Source organism: Bos taurus, chromosome 20 (assembly GCF_002263795.3).
Source record: "Bos taurus isolate L1 Dominette 01449 registration number 42190680 breed Hereford chromosome 20, ARS-UCD2.0, whole genome shotgun sequence".
Classification (NCBI taxonomy): Eukaryota; Metazoa; Chordata; class Mammalia; order Artiodactyla; family Bovidae; genus Bos; species Bos taurus.
In genome coordinates, this window is record NC_037347.1 from 17,832,865 (window position 1) to 17,846,550 (window position 13,686).

At 42.9% G+C, this 13,686-nt stretch overlaps 1 protein-coding gene across 1 annotated transcript in view; it reads right to left on the bottom strand.

Annotated features, from left to right (window-relative positions):
• Positions 1 to 7,872: 7,872 nt before the first annotated feature.
• ZSWIM6 (zinc finger SWIM-type containing 6) overlaps positions 7,873 to 13,686 on the bottom strand; it is a 211,753-nt gene continuing 205,939 nt past the window's right edge. The window contains 3 exon segments of the mRNA XM_024981456.1: positions 7,873 to 10,142; positions 10,144 to 10,583; positions 12,242 to 12,323. Coding sequence (XP_024837224.1) covers positions 9,720 to 10,142; positions 10,144 to 10,583; positions 12,242 to 12,323 — 945 coding nt within the window. The 3' untranslated portion in view covers positions 7,873 to 9,719.

A 13,686-nucleotide genomic window follows, 5' to 3' on the forward strand; every position in this document is an offset into this window, starting at 1 on the left:
CTAACTGCTGTGTGTCACATCTGTGTGTGACAGCTCTTCCCTGACTGTGATGAAAAAGGCATTTTTCCTGGTGCTACACGGGAATCACAGAGAAGTGATCCTGCAAAGAGAAAGAGGCAGGGTTCTGATGGCTGGGACATGTCCGGCTTAGCCGGCAGCCCATCCTCCAAACCTGCTCCTAGTCCATCTTGCTTCCTAATCAACCCTCCATGGAGACCTGAGAATGTAGGATGTGAAGGCAAAATAAAAATGATCTTTAAAACTGGGCTTCCTTATCCGTATTCCTGTGTCCCCTCCCATGCTCAGTCCTGTCTGACTGTTTGTGATCCTGTGGACTGTAGCCTGCCAGGCTCCTCTGTCCATGGGATTCTCCAGGAAAGAATACTGGATAGGTAGCCACATCCTCCTCCAGGGGATCTTTCCAACCCAGGGACTGAACCTGGGTCTCTGGTGTTGCAGGCAGATTCTTTACTATCTGAGCCACCAGGGCCTCTACTGGTGAGATTTTTTCATTCTGCAGTTTTCTTGTTTCTAGTTGCGGCCTTTTCTCTTTTGCCTAGACAGGTTCCTTCTTATATGTAAAGCTAATTTGGTGGTGCTGGGTTCTTTTAGCTTTTGCTTGTCTGTAAAGCTTCTGAGTTCTCCATAAAATTTGAATCAGAGGCTGGCTGAGTAGATTATTCTTGGTTGTAGGTTTTCCCTTTTATGATTTTAAAGGTATCATGCCACTCCCTTCTGGCCGGAAGAAAATCTGCTGAAAAATCAGTTGCCAGCCTTGTGGGAATTCCCTTGTGTGTTACTTGTTGCTTTCCCCTTGCTGCTTTTAGTATTCTCTCTTTATCTTTAATTTTGGTCATTTTGATTACAATGTGTCTTGGTGTTTTCCTCTTTGAGTCAATCCTGTTTTGGACTCTGTGCTTTCTGGACTTGGACAACTCTTTTCTTTCCCAGGTTAGGGAAGTTTTCAGCTATTATCTCTTCAAATACTTTCTCTGTCTCTTCTCATTCTGGCACCCCTGACTTTGAATATTAGTATCCTTGATGTTGTCCCAGAGGTCTCTTAAACTGTTTTCATTCTTTGTTCTGTTTAGTGGCAGTGATTTCCACTATTCTTTCTTCCAGCTCACTGATCCAGTCTTCTGAATCATTTAGTCTCTAGTATTGATTCCTTCTTGGAGAAGGCAATGGCACCCCACTCCAGTACTCTTGCTTGGAAAATCCCATGGACGGAGGAGCCTGGAAGGCTGCAATCCATGGGGTCGCTAAGAGTCGGACACGACTGAGCGACTTCACTTTCACTTTTCACTTTCATGCATCGGAGAAGGAAATGGCAACCCACTCCAGTCTTCTTGCCTGGAGAATCCCAGGGACGGGGGAGCCTGGTGGGCTGCCGTCTATGGGGTTGCACAGAGTCGGACACGACTGAAGTGACTTAGCATAGCATAGCATAGCATTGATTCCTTCTAGTGTATTTTTTATATGTTATTATATTTTTCATCTGATTGTTCTTCATGCTTTCTCTTTTTAAAAAATCTTGTAACTTCTTCTGTGCATCCATTCTCCTTCTGAGTTCTTTGAACATCTTTATTATCATTACTCTGAGCTCTTTCTTTGGTAGATTGGGTATCTTCATTTAGTTCTTCTTCTGGAAGAAGAACTTTATTTATTTATTTTTTTGGTTTCTTTTTCTGGAGCATGTTCCTCCACCATCTCCTTTGTCTAAGTTGCTATTTCTATTTTTATGTATGTGGTAGGTTAGTTTTGTTTTTTGACCTTGGAGAACTGACCTTCCATAGGAGGCGTCCTGTGTGTCTCAACAGTGCACTCTCCTCTCATCGCCCAAGCTATATGCTGTAGGGGTTCCCCCTAAGAGTTCTGGGTGGGTCCTTCTGTTGCAGTGAGCTGACTATGTGGATAGGTGCTCTGGTAGATTGGTTGGCCCCTAGTCCAGTAGGTTGCCAGGTCCTGCCTTGTGCAGACGCTGCCAGCTGCTCTCTAGTGGGGTCTGATCATAAGGTGGCTGGTTGTGGACTCCTGGGGGACCCTGGGTCTAGTGCTGGCTTACTGGTGGGTGGAGCCAGGTCCTGAAGATTCTGGGCCCGTTGCTCACATGGTGGCCTGTGAAGCCAGATCCTGGCTGGATTACTCACAGGCAGAGCTGGCTCCTGGAATTGCGGCTTCAGGGCCCAGGAATCCAGAGCTTGTTGCAGATTGTCCGGATAAGGGGGTGGGGAGAGTGGTGATCTCTGGCACACTTTGGATGTTGGGTGTGGGGCCTGGGGTGCCCCAAAGTTTGCATTTTCCTCCTAGTTGTCTGTGGCTGGGGCCCAGCTGGCCCCAGGGTAGGGTCTGGCCTGCATTGTGGGGTCATGGTCTTCTTGTTTCTGGTGTCTGCTCCCTGGTGAGTGAGGCTTGTGCAGTTCTTCTGGTGGGAGGGTCCAGTTTCCATCCACTGCTGGGGGGGCGGGGAACAGGAGCTAGGTCTTGGCCCTCTGGTGGGCAAAGCTGCATCTAGCAGTGGCAGTGGGCTCTTTAGGCAGCGGATGGATGGGGCTGGGGCCCTTCTCGGTTAATTGGCTTGAGGCATCCCCACACTGACACTTACAAGCTGCTGGGTGGGGCTGGGCCTTGGTGCCAAAGAGCCAAGATGGCAGCCCTTGTGTTCACATGGTTGAACGCTGCCCAGTGTGTGCAACACCAGTGTCTGCGTCCCCCAGGTGAGCCACAGTCACCCCACATGTCTCCAGGAGACTCTCCAAGACCAACAGGTTGGTCTGACCCGGGATCCTGTCAAATTACTGCCTTTGCCCTGAGTTCCCACGTGCAGGAGACTGTGTGTGTGCCCTAAGAGTGAAGCCTGTATTGCCCCAGTCCTGTGGAGCTCCTACAACTAATAAGCTCTGCTGGCCTTCACAGCCAAGTGCTCTGGAGGTTCCTCTTCACTGTTCTGGACCCCTTGGCTGGAGAGCATGATGTGGGGCTCAGAACTGTAGCTCCTGTGGGAGAAGCCCTGCAGTATAACTAGCTTCTGGTTTGTGGGTATCCCGCCCAGGAGGGCATGGGATTTGAGTGTATATCGCAAGTCTGCACCTCCTACCCATCTTGTTGTGGTTCCTTTTTTGTGTTTTCAGTGTTTTCAGAAGATCTCTTCTGGTCACCATCATTATTGCAGTTACGGTGCTGGTAACCGAAACTATATAAGAGGACCAAAGTGTCTTTGCACTGTGTAATATGCACATTGCCCTATTCTAAAATGCAGTGTTCAAACCGTCCTGAAATATATTTCATCTTCTCTTACATTTTGTATTACTTAAAGGATCACATTTATAAGGCAGCAACCCTTTTACAACCATCCAAGGAGGAAAAACTAAATTCTTTAGTATATACTTATGTTAGAATGTTCCACGTGCTTTAAATTAGGATTTATCAGTAGAGCTGGCGGAGAAGGCAATGGCACCCCACTCCAGTACTCTTGCCTGGAAAATCCCATGGATGGAGGAGCCTGGTAGGCTGCAGTCCATGGGATCGCTAGGAGTCGGACACGACTGAGCGACTTCACTTTCACTTTTCACTTTCATGCATTGGAGAAGGAAATGGCAGCCCACTCCAGTGTTCTTGCCTGGAGAATCCCAGGGGCAGGAGAGCCTGGTGGGCTGGCGTCTATGGGGTCACACGGAGTCGGACACGACTGAAGCGACTTAGCAGCAGCAGCAGCAGCAGCAGAGCTGGAGGTGTATCCTAACTGTTCACACAGTTTGAAATTAGGCAGTTTGTTTTGAAAAGCAAATTTGTTTTCTTCTTCATATGTTTCCCTGCGTACAATAGGAAGCTGTTTCCAGTTTGGCTCTGATGTGAAGAGAAGAGGAACGAGGCTCTTTTCTTCCTTTTCTATTTAGAAATGGATTCCCTGCATGGGAGCAATTCATATCATACCATATCATGCTGAGTCACAAAATCTACAAACACAAAACATGCTTCAAGTTTTACAGCTCATGCGGACATTTAGGAAGTAACATTTTTCACTGTTCTTTCAACTTTTCTGTATGTTTGAGAATTTCAGAATAAAAAGTTGAGGGGGGGAAAAAAAAAGGGAGGAATAGGGACCATAAATCCCTTATCTACTTTTAAGCAACTCAAGATTCTCTAAAATGTTGGAAGCATCATATTCTTACGAAGGACAGCACAGGGCAGGAGAAAGTCAAAATGTTCATAAGGCAGTCATACTCATACGGCTGCCCGTCAATGGGCTATCGTGGTTTCTAACATGTGCTTAGTCGCTCAGTCATGTCTGACTCTCTGCGACCCCATGAACTGCGGCCCACCAGGCTCCTCTGTCCACGGGATTCTCCAGACCAGAATACTGGACTGGAGTGCGTTGCCATGCTTTCCTCCAGGGAATCTTCCTGACCCAGGGATAGAACCCAGGTCTCCCTCATTGCAGGCAGATTCTTTACTATCTGAGCCACCAGGGAAGCCCAGTTCCTAACATAGAAAACACCAAAGTTAATGCTTACAGAGTTGAAAATAAATGTCCCTTCTGTGGAATCCCACACCCCAGTAAACAGGACCCCCTCCTTGGCCACATCTGTGCCTTTGAGCTTCCCCATTATGTCAGGGGCTGTGTCCTGAGGGGGTCCTCCTCAGGATTTTCCAGACTGGAACTAAGAGAAGACAGTCCTCCTCTAATGGAGAGCTGTGAGTTGTGAGAACCAGAAGCCCGTGTCCTAGCTGTGATGAAAGTATTTTAAGAGCATGAAATCAATATAGAGAACAAAAATAAGACATACTCAAAGGACTGAGGGCTAAAGAAAAGCCATCAGTTAGAGACCAGGAAGATAAGAAAGGCTGGGCAAAGGCCTGAGTCACAGTCACAATCAGAGAGATGAGCACTGTTAGGACTCTCTGTTTGGGGTCAAATTATCTTCATTTACTCCCCAATCTTTCTAGTGAACTAACTCCTACTTGAAAGCTCCACTTAGATGTCTTGAGTTCTGAGAAGCATCTTGAATTTAATGTGTTCAAAACTATACTCCTGGTCCTCCTCTCAAAAACTTGTTCCCTGGCATATTCTCCATTTGTTACTGGCAACTTCTTTCCAGTTACTCAAGTTCAAACATTTGAAGTCATTTTTGCTGCCTCTCTTTCTCACACGCCATATCAAGTGATGGCTGATCCCTGCCAGATGTGGAGACTCTAACCACTTGTCACCATGTCCACTGATGACACAGGGCCCAGGCTCCACTGTTTTTTGCCTGGATTTACTCGAGTAAGCATCCTGATTGGTCTCCTTGCTTCCCTCTTGCCCTCCTAACTACATGGCGTCTCATCTCACAAGTCAGGTCATAAGATTCCTCTACTTTGGATCCTTGAAACAGAGTAAAAATCTTCATGACGACCTGTAAGTCCTCATACCAATAAAAATGAAAAAAAAAATTCTTATTCAATCTAACTTAGTCTTTAGCCTTATCTCCTCTCTCTGCCTACCTCACAGTCTCCCCACCCCATTCTACCTCAGCCAAGGTCCCTTTTCTTTGCTGATCTCAGACACGGATTGGCACTTGCTGTTCCTTCTGCCTCAAACACACGTCTGCCAGATGTTAGCATGGTCAGCTCCCTCCCTCACTTCCTTCAGGTACGTCTCTGCATATTTCACCACACTGGAATCTCCTCTGATCACTCCATCTAAAGTACCCCTTCCTCTGCTTTTCCTTATAATACATATCACTAACACATTATGTACGTCTTCCTTCAACTTAGAATATATGCTCCACAAGAATGGACATTTTTTGGTCCATGACTTGTCTTAGCACCTGGAACCAAGCCTATCACATGGTAGGAACACAAAAGAGGCTTTCTGAGTGAACCATTCAGAATCCTTCTAATACATTTCCTATTTCAATCTCTTACCCCCGCTAGCTTGAATCCATCCTCATAGTGGTGTCTAACAGTTCATCTTAAATTTTACCTCACTCTTATTTCCTTCACTAAGATGTATCAGATTACATGATAGTTTTTCCCCTGTATCGTCCCATCTTGTTACTGACCATTCATTAAGTCCTGAAATAGCTGCCATCTACCAATTTTTTTCAGCAATTTGGAAAAAGCTTAGTTCTCCTTTGCTACTATATTGAAAAAATATTGTGACAATAATTTTTTATCCAACTTAGTATTTGAAAGTCATGAAACATTTATTTCCCCCTGAAACTGTAGCCTCTGTTCTTAAATGAAAGCAGAAATTGAGAGCAGTGAAATGCAGAATTCTACAGCCCAGACTTCAATTAGGAACACATTCTGCCACCTTTACATTGTCTAAGCTTGTCACTTCTTCCATTCTTCCTTCCTGCTATTCAAGTTTTAACAATACTAAAATTTTTTAAGATTTTTTTTCCAGCACTGGCCCACTGGAAGGTAGGAAAACACGTACATATGACATCAAGTTTGTCTGCTGGACCACAGTCCTCATCGAGGACTTGAACTCATGGCGGTTCAAGAATGTTGGCCAAGTCACCTTTACTACAAGTCACTTTTATTCTTCCTGATGCCACTCTCGACTTTAATTAGTCCACTTTATTATGAAATGTCCCAGTGTTTTAATAGACACATGAATTTACATTGACCCTTAGGCAAAATCAACTTTCAAAAAACTAAGAATAAACTTACAAAAAAGAACCAATCCTCATACCACTTTATAGTTTATATTTTTATTCCTACTTAGCACTAATGTGATTTATGTCATCATGGGCTTATCTAACTTCCACCTATTGACTTATTCACATTTAAGACTGGATGTCAAAGAGTCTCAAAGAGAAACTTAAAATCAAGGGATTGAATAATTGACTAATTGTAGCTTTAAAAAGCGTATCTGTCAGTATAACTTCTGGGTATATATCCACAAGAATTGAAAGCAGAGTATCAGTGACATATTTGTACATCTGTGTTCACAGCAACACTATTCACAACAGCCTACAGGTGGAAGCAACACAAATGTCCACAGACAGATGAATAAACTGTGGTATATATACAGTGGAATACTCTACAGCTTTTGAAAGGAAGAAAATCCTCTCATATACGACAATATGCATGAACCTTGAGGACACCACACTAAGTGAAATACACAGCCAGTCATAAGAGGTCAAGTACTGTAATAATGCCATTTATGTCTCTAAGGCAATCAAATTCATAGAAGTGGAAAGCAGAATGGTAGTTACCAGTCGGGGGAAAGCTGTTCAATGAGTATTGAGTGGAGTTGGGGGGTGGGAAAGCCGTTGTTCAGTGGGTATAGAGTTTAGTTGTGTAAGATGGCTAAGTTCTGATCTGTTTCAAACAAATACACTCAACACTACTGAACTGTACACTTAAAAATGGTTAAGGAGGTACATTTTATGATGCAGTTTTACCACATACACACACACAAAATGCATTTTCACCATTTTACATATAGGTTTTTGATGGAGATGGGGCGGGGCAGGTGTTTATAATGTATATGTAGTACATAACCTTTATGTTGTAATTTCCTTTAAACCACACATGCAAAAAAACCTCTCACAACTTAGCATTTATTAAATATATTAAGTACTGAGCATCTTAAATAATAGTTTATTAGGGAGAAATACCGAGTGTACAGACTGAAGAAAACTGACTAGTCTGTCTCTCTGTGATTATCTCATTTATGTCTGTCTTTTCCGCTAAGCAGAAAGTAAGCTCCAGTGTCTAGCTTTATTCACCATTGTATCTCCAGGGCCTAGAAAACAGTATACAAATATTTATTCAATGAGCAAATATGGTATTAAACACTTGAGAGATGTGGTAACACCCAGGTCCATAATCACGAAATTCAAGTGTAATTAGAGATATACCATAAAGGAGGCAGAATCAACTTTCAAAAAACTAATTTTAATCAAAACAAAAATTGTTGATCATTAACAAGTTTATAAAACAGTGATTTAGTTACATAAATAAATTGATATCAGTGTATCAAATCTTAATTACTTTCAACTTCATGAGCATGTTTACATGGGTGATGAAGTACAACCTTTTTTTTTTCTTTTTACCTATTATAATAAATAAAATGGAGCGCATGAAATAGTTCCTCTAAACAAAAATACCTACAAACATACCTCTAGCATGTTCTCTAATGAAGGGAACAAGAGACACTGGACAACTTTTGCACCAAAACATAAAAATTGCTTTAAAAAGCACAAGGTTACAGAACCATCAGCTAAAGTAAAGACACTATACTGTAACCAAAGTTGGTATTTAATAATATAATGAACAGTTTGGTAGTTAGATCTCCAGTTTGGTTATTTTAAAGCATTAAGACAAGGCAAGATAGAAGGCTGCTTTCGTTTTGAGTAATTCTAGAGAAAATAAAATATATTTAAAAAAAAAAGAAAGAAAACGGAAAAGTAGAACAGTCATACCTACACAACTTTCTGTCCTGCACAAAGTCAAAATACCTATGCAGAATAGATATATAATATATATAATGTTATTTGTGCACAAAGGTTAGCTTATTATTAGCTCACTGCAAAGGCGTAATGTATCATATGTCAATTGTTTTGGAAAACATTTTGCGTTTTGTGTCAAAAGGGTATTTCTTTTGAGTTTCCTAGGCTAGGAGGCACGAAAGCCCAGTTCCGGCATACTGTATATTCTTAATGCTAAGGCTTGCTGCTCTGGCTGTGTATCTTGTCCCTCTTCGTTCTAGTGCCTGTTACAAGCATGTGTGGTGTAGTGGTTGGTGGTGTGTGTCTTGTGTCTGTGTGTATACATATATATATGTATACATAAGTTGTATAAATATATATACATATATAATTTCTCCCAGTAGATCTCAGTCCAACCATGCAATCCAAAAGGTGGCTCTGCACAGATGCCCAGCATGAAGCTCACCGCCTGAGCCAACCCTGAAGCAAGGCGCACTTTTAGTCCTTCTGATAGGTTTTCTCTCAGTTTTTTTTGTTGTTTTTGTTTAAAACCAAGCTACTGCAGCTTCAAGTATTTTGCATTACATAGAATATTTTTTATAAATTAGTTAATGTTATATTTTCAATATTCAGACATATACTATAATATATATACAGTACAATAAATGCTCTCATTCTTTTTTTAATTTTTTTTTGATAAATCCCTGAGAATGTATGTTGACAGTCGCTAAGTTTCCACATGCACAAGCATCGTGTGCCATGCTTCTGGACGAACAGCACTGCAAAGCCACGTGGGTCAGCCTTTTAACTATTAATATTTCGTTTTGTTGGTTTGTTTAAATATGCTGCAAATGTAAAGATGAGTTACAAAGGAGTAAAGCTGAATCCATTCGAGGTACTTATCACAGGATGGAGGTGTTCTGTTTGGTTTTAAAGCCATTTCAATTATTTTTTTTGAGGCTGTGAACGTATACAGAAAACAGGAGAGCTATGTGGACTTTGCCACTTGACAACATATACTCAGTGTAAACCCAACCTTTTCAACCTCTCTCTCATACAAAAAAAAGGAAGAGTTAAAAAAAAATAAAACAAAAGAGAAAGAAAAAGGGAAAAAAATTAAAAACACACAAACTTTCACAACATGACAATTTAGTCTGCAAACGCAATATAACTATACACATATAATACCGGTGTGGCTCTGTTCTTTAAGTTAAAAAGGGTACAAAGGCAGGCTCAAGTAAAAACAAACCATCCCTCCCAACCCCACCCCCACCCTCATTCATACAAGTTCTATCAACCAAACCTCTCCCGAACCAACATCATCAGTTTCTTTTTGCCTTTGTAGATTTGTTTCAGGTTGTCGATAAACTGTGTAAACTGAATGTGTCCATCATGCGCCATTAAGAAGGTCTCTCGGGCCTTGCTGAGGAACTCTATGAACTCACTATAGTGCCGAGGACTGATGTGTGTGAGCCGTGAGTGTGTTGTGTTGATGTAGGCCCCAATCGTGGCATCCAAGAGTTGCCTCAGGGGGGCTTTGTCCAGCGACATGAGCTTACCAGAGTTCCTCCTCCCGTGAAGCCCCACCACGCCAGGAGTGGTCAGAGTGCACCTGCGCAAAATGTCTGACAGTACCGTTGCACACTTGACACTCTTGACCACCAGAGGTATTATAGCTGCAAGCTCGTTTTTACCAAGGGAGTGGCTGAGCGCACAAGGCCCACAAAACGTCGTTAATGGCAGGGTGCGTGTCCTGATTGTAGCTCAGGTTGAGATGGGTCATGGCCAGGGTGGCCAGCTTGTAGGCCCTCATGGGGTACCCGCGGTGCTCCATGTACCGTGCTATTGTGAAGAGCTGGGTGTAGCTCATGCCGGTTGTAGCAGCGTCAAGAACGATTTGGTACGCCGTCTCAAAAGCTATGTGATCCTTTTCACACAGGGTCAGCGCGGAGAGGGCACAGTTCTGAGGGTCCTTCATGGCGCACTGCAGTGCGAGTGTCCGGGCGCTGCTGGCCAGCTTTTCCTGCTGGTGGCAGTCCAGGTGGAGGCGGACGATGGTGCTGTTGGACATCACAGTGGTGGCAACAATACTTGTGGCTTCGGTGGGAGTAAAGAGTGTAAACCAGCTCTGCATGATGCTGTCCAGGGCATAAACACCTGCCAAGAACACAGAGAAGCCGCATTACTGACTGGCTGCCCAGGGGTCTTGCCTTACTTCCACTCTTTAATCAATGCTTACACTGTTTACTAGCACAGAACATGAGCCCGGCCAGAAAATCCTGCAAGGTAATGTGCCTGGGAGCAACCTTTTACAATAAGGTTATGATAGACTGTTATTCAGTGAAATGCTTAAGGAACATGAACTTCCTGTAATAAAGAGCGAATCCTCTCGGTAGCTGGTATTTGCGCTGTGCTGCTGCCTGCCTGCCGTTTCAGACAACGGCTTCTTGCTAATGAGTTCCAGTTCACTGGGGCCTCCTGTCAGTTACCGACTACAGAATGGGAGTCAGAAAAAGTACAACCCTCACCAGAATAGGGAGTCTTTATGTGATGTGTGTGTGTATGTGCCCAAGTTTAAAGTACACACAATACAAAATGATTAAACACACAAAGAAGCAAGGAAATGTGACCTGTAATCAGAGAGAAAAAAGTCAACAGAAGCAGACATACAGATGACTTGAATGTTTGAAATGGATGACAAGGTTTGACTGTCATTCTAAGTGCACAGATCAATGTGCCTCAGCTGCAGGAAAATCCTAAACATGAGCCATTAAAAAGCAGGCACTAAATCGAAGAGAAATGAGGCCTCTGTCTTGGTGCAGGGTAGGGTAGTGGTGTGGCAGTTTTTGAACTGGTATTATCTTTGTATCGATGTACTAACGCATCACGTCGATAATATAACTTTTATATTGAGACCAATTTCCTGCTTTCCAAGATAACATACCATTGTAGATTAACAAAAGAAAAACAACAAGGAAAATGCTTTTACGGTATCTGCTGTGTCAGTCTTTAGATACACACTGAGGTGGCTGGTATTCTCAGCAAGAGGTGTGTATTCTTTTCTGATGCAAACGGAAAGAAATGGTGGCTGTTGAAGCACCGTTTATTTTAAACAGCCCTACTCGGTTTGTGTCGGTATTCTCACCAGGCGTGTCTGGGCTTTTGGTTCTGCCTCACTGCTGCAGAGGGGCGCTAGCTGGCTGAAGGGTTTCACAGACGGCGCCTGTATGTGCAGCCCAGGTCTTCTTGTGGCTACTAAAAATTCTCGTCCATCTGAAAGCTCACCTAAACCGCACCCAGTGGTCACTTCTCTGCTGGGTACCTTGAGAAATGCCCTCAGATAATGAAGGAAAAACTCAGAGCAACTAGATAACTGTATATTATTTTCATTAAAGTGCTATGAACCCCTAACCCACAGTCTGAAGGTATTTTCAGATGGTTTCCCTCCTACCAAAGTTTCATATTCATTCCACTTCTGGAATATGAAAACTGTAAATTTGATTATCACAAGAAGCTACTAAAGGCACCTTAAGTGTGACAGAACAACTGAATAAAAAGGGTTTACTCCCTAGCCTATTCCATTTTAGATAAGACACTGGGGCCCCACGAATGTGACAGGAACAATGCAAGTGGGCAGAACTGGAGGTGGAAGGTGAGGGTTGGGGGAAGGGAGCTCCCGTAGGTTGCTGGAAGGGGCAGGAGCCTTGGAGACGTCAAAGTAACAGAGTGAAAATGTTCTTGTGTGTATCTGGAAGTGACAAGTTGAACCTGACCACAAGGCACCTGGGGAAGCCCCCTGTCCTGACTCTACCTACCCACTTCAGTAGCGCACGTCACCAGCCACCTCACCATCTCCCGTCGCCGCCAGTTTAAGGTTGACAGTGTCATTCGCATAACCTGTAAAGACAGGAAAACAGAATGCTTTGGAAGGTTATACCAAGTCAGTGAAAAAGAAAACAGTGCACCCCAAGGTAGAACCTTATTTGGAACAAAACTCTGCAAATGAACTTGGGTTTGTCTACGGCTTCCCTCGCTGGTCTCGTCCCAGCCTGGGAGGCAGGAGGTCTGTGTTCTCCTCCTGGTGCACCGACTGGCTAGATGGAGCATCCTGGGCAAGCCACTCAACCCACCACTTTTCTCCTCTGCAGAACTCAAAGGCGGGACTGGCACATTAAACATGGCCGACGTGCTCTTCTCCTCCCCATCTTTAACATTCCCTGCTTTTAAATCTCTGAGCCACCTCTTGAATCAATTCTGACTGGGAACCCTCCATTTAAAAAAAAATAATTGTTTTAGTTATTTCTTCAGCCTCTTTTGTCCCTTCCTGGTGATTAAGAAGATAAGCACAAGTCTACAGAAGGGAATCCTTTGGCACCATTGGCAATCTAATTTTGTTGTTTACTTTCTAATGGATTCCTAGATAAAATCAACCATACCTTCCTGCTTCCCTCATTTTTTAAGATTCAGAACCTCTAGGAACATAATACTCTCTTGGAAAGGTCTATGGGATTCCTTCCTGGGTCCCAGGAAGAATGAGGCAGGGAGCAAGCTCCTATTTACCATTTACCAAAATAATCTGCCAGAATTCCAAATAACCAGAAAACTCATGTTAATGGCTCTTTCTGCGTCGTATCTCTGAGGCAAATGATAACAAAAGCAAGCCAAACGATATGAAGTTATTTTTAAAAAGAAACTTCTAAACTGTCATCATATAGCTTTAAGTGTAATTTCCCACGCCCTCTACTTGTAGAGTACTATATATATGGCAAGGGCATTTCCCTGCCATCTAATGCTTTAACCTTATTAATCACTGTAAGGAGAAGCCGTAACTAGAAAACTGTATGAATCATCTAACTGGGGCATTCTAATCCCCATACTTTAGAAAATTAGAAGGTGGCAATTTCTTTTACTGCTTTTCATGGAGGGAAAAACACAAATGTTAATAGGGATTCCCTGAGAAAAGCAGAAACATAAACTTTTGAGTTCCTGATTTATACAGTAATCTTTGCAGATACTCTTAAGGAAGCCACATCTACTTAAATAACTAACTTGTAGTGTCCTTGATAATATGTCTAAGCATGCGTGCTGAAGCTGAAACCAGACCCAATCCCTCTACCTTTACCTAATTTTCTCAGGGTTATAAAAGGAGACAGAACTGTCCATCTGTTATGAAAATGAAAAAACATCAATAAATATCTATACTTCCTCTAAAAATAGAACCCTAACAACTGAATCTTTATTACACATGAGAGCTTAAGTC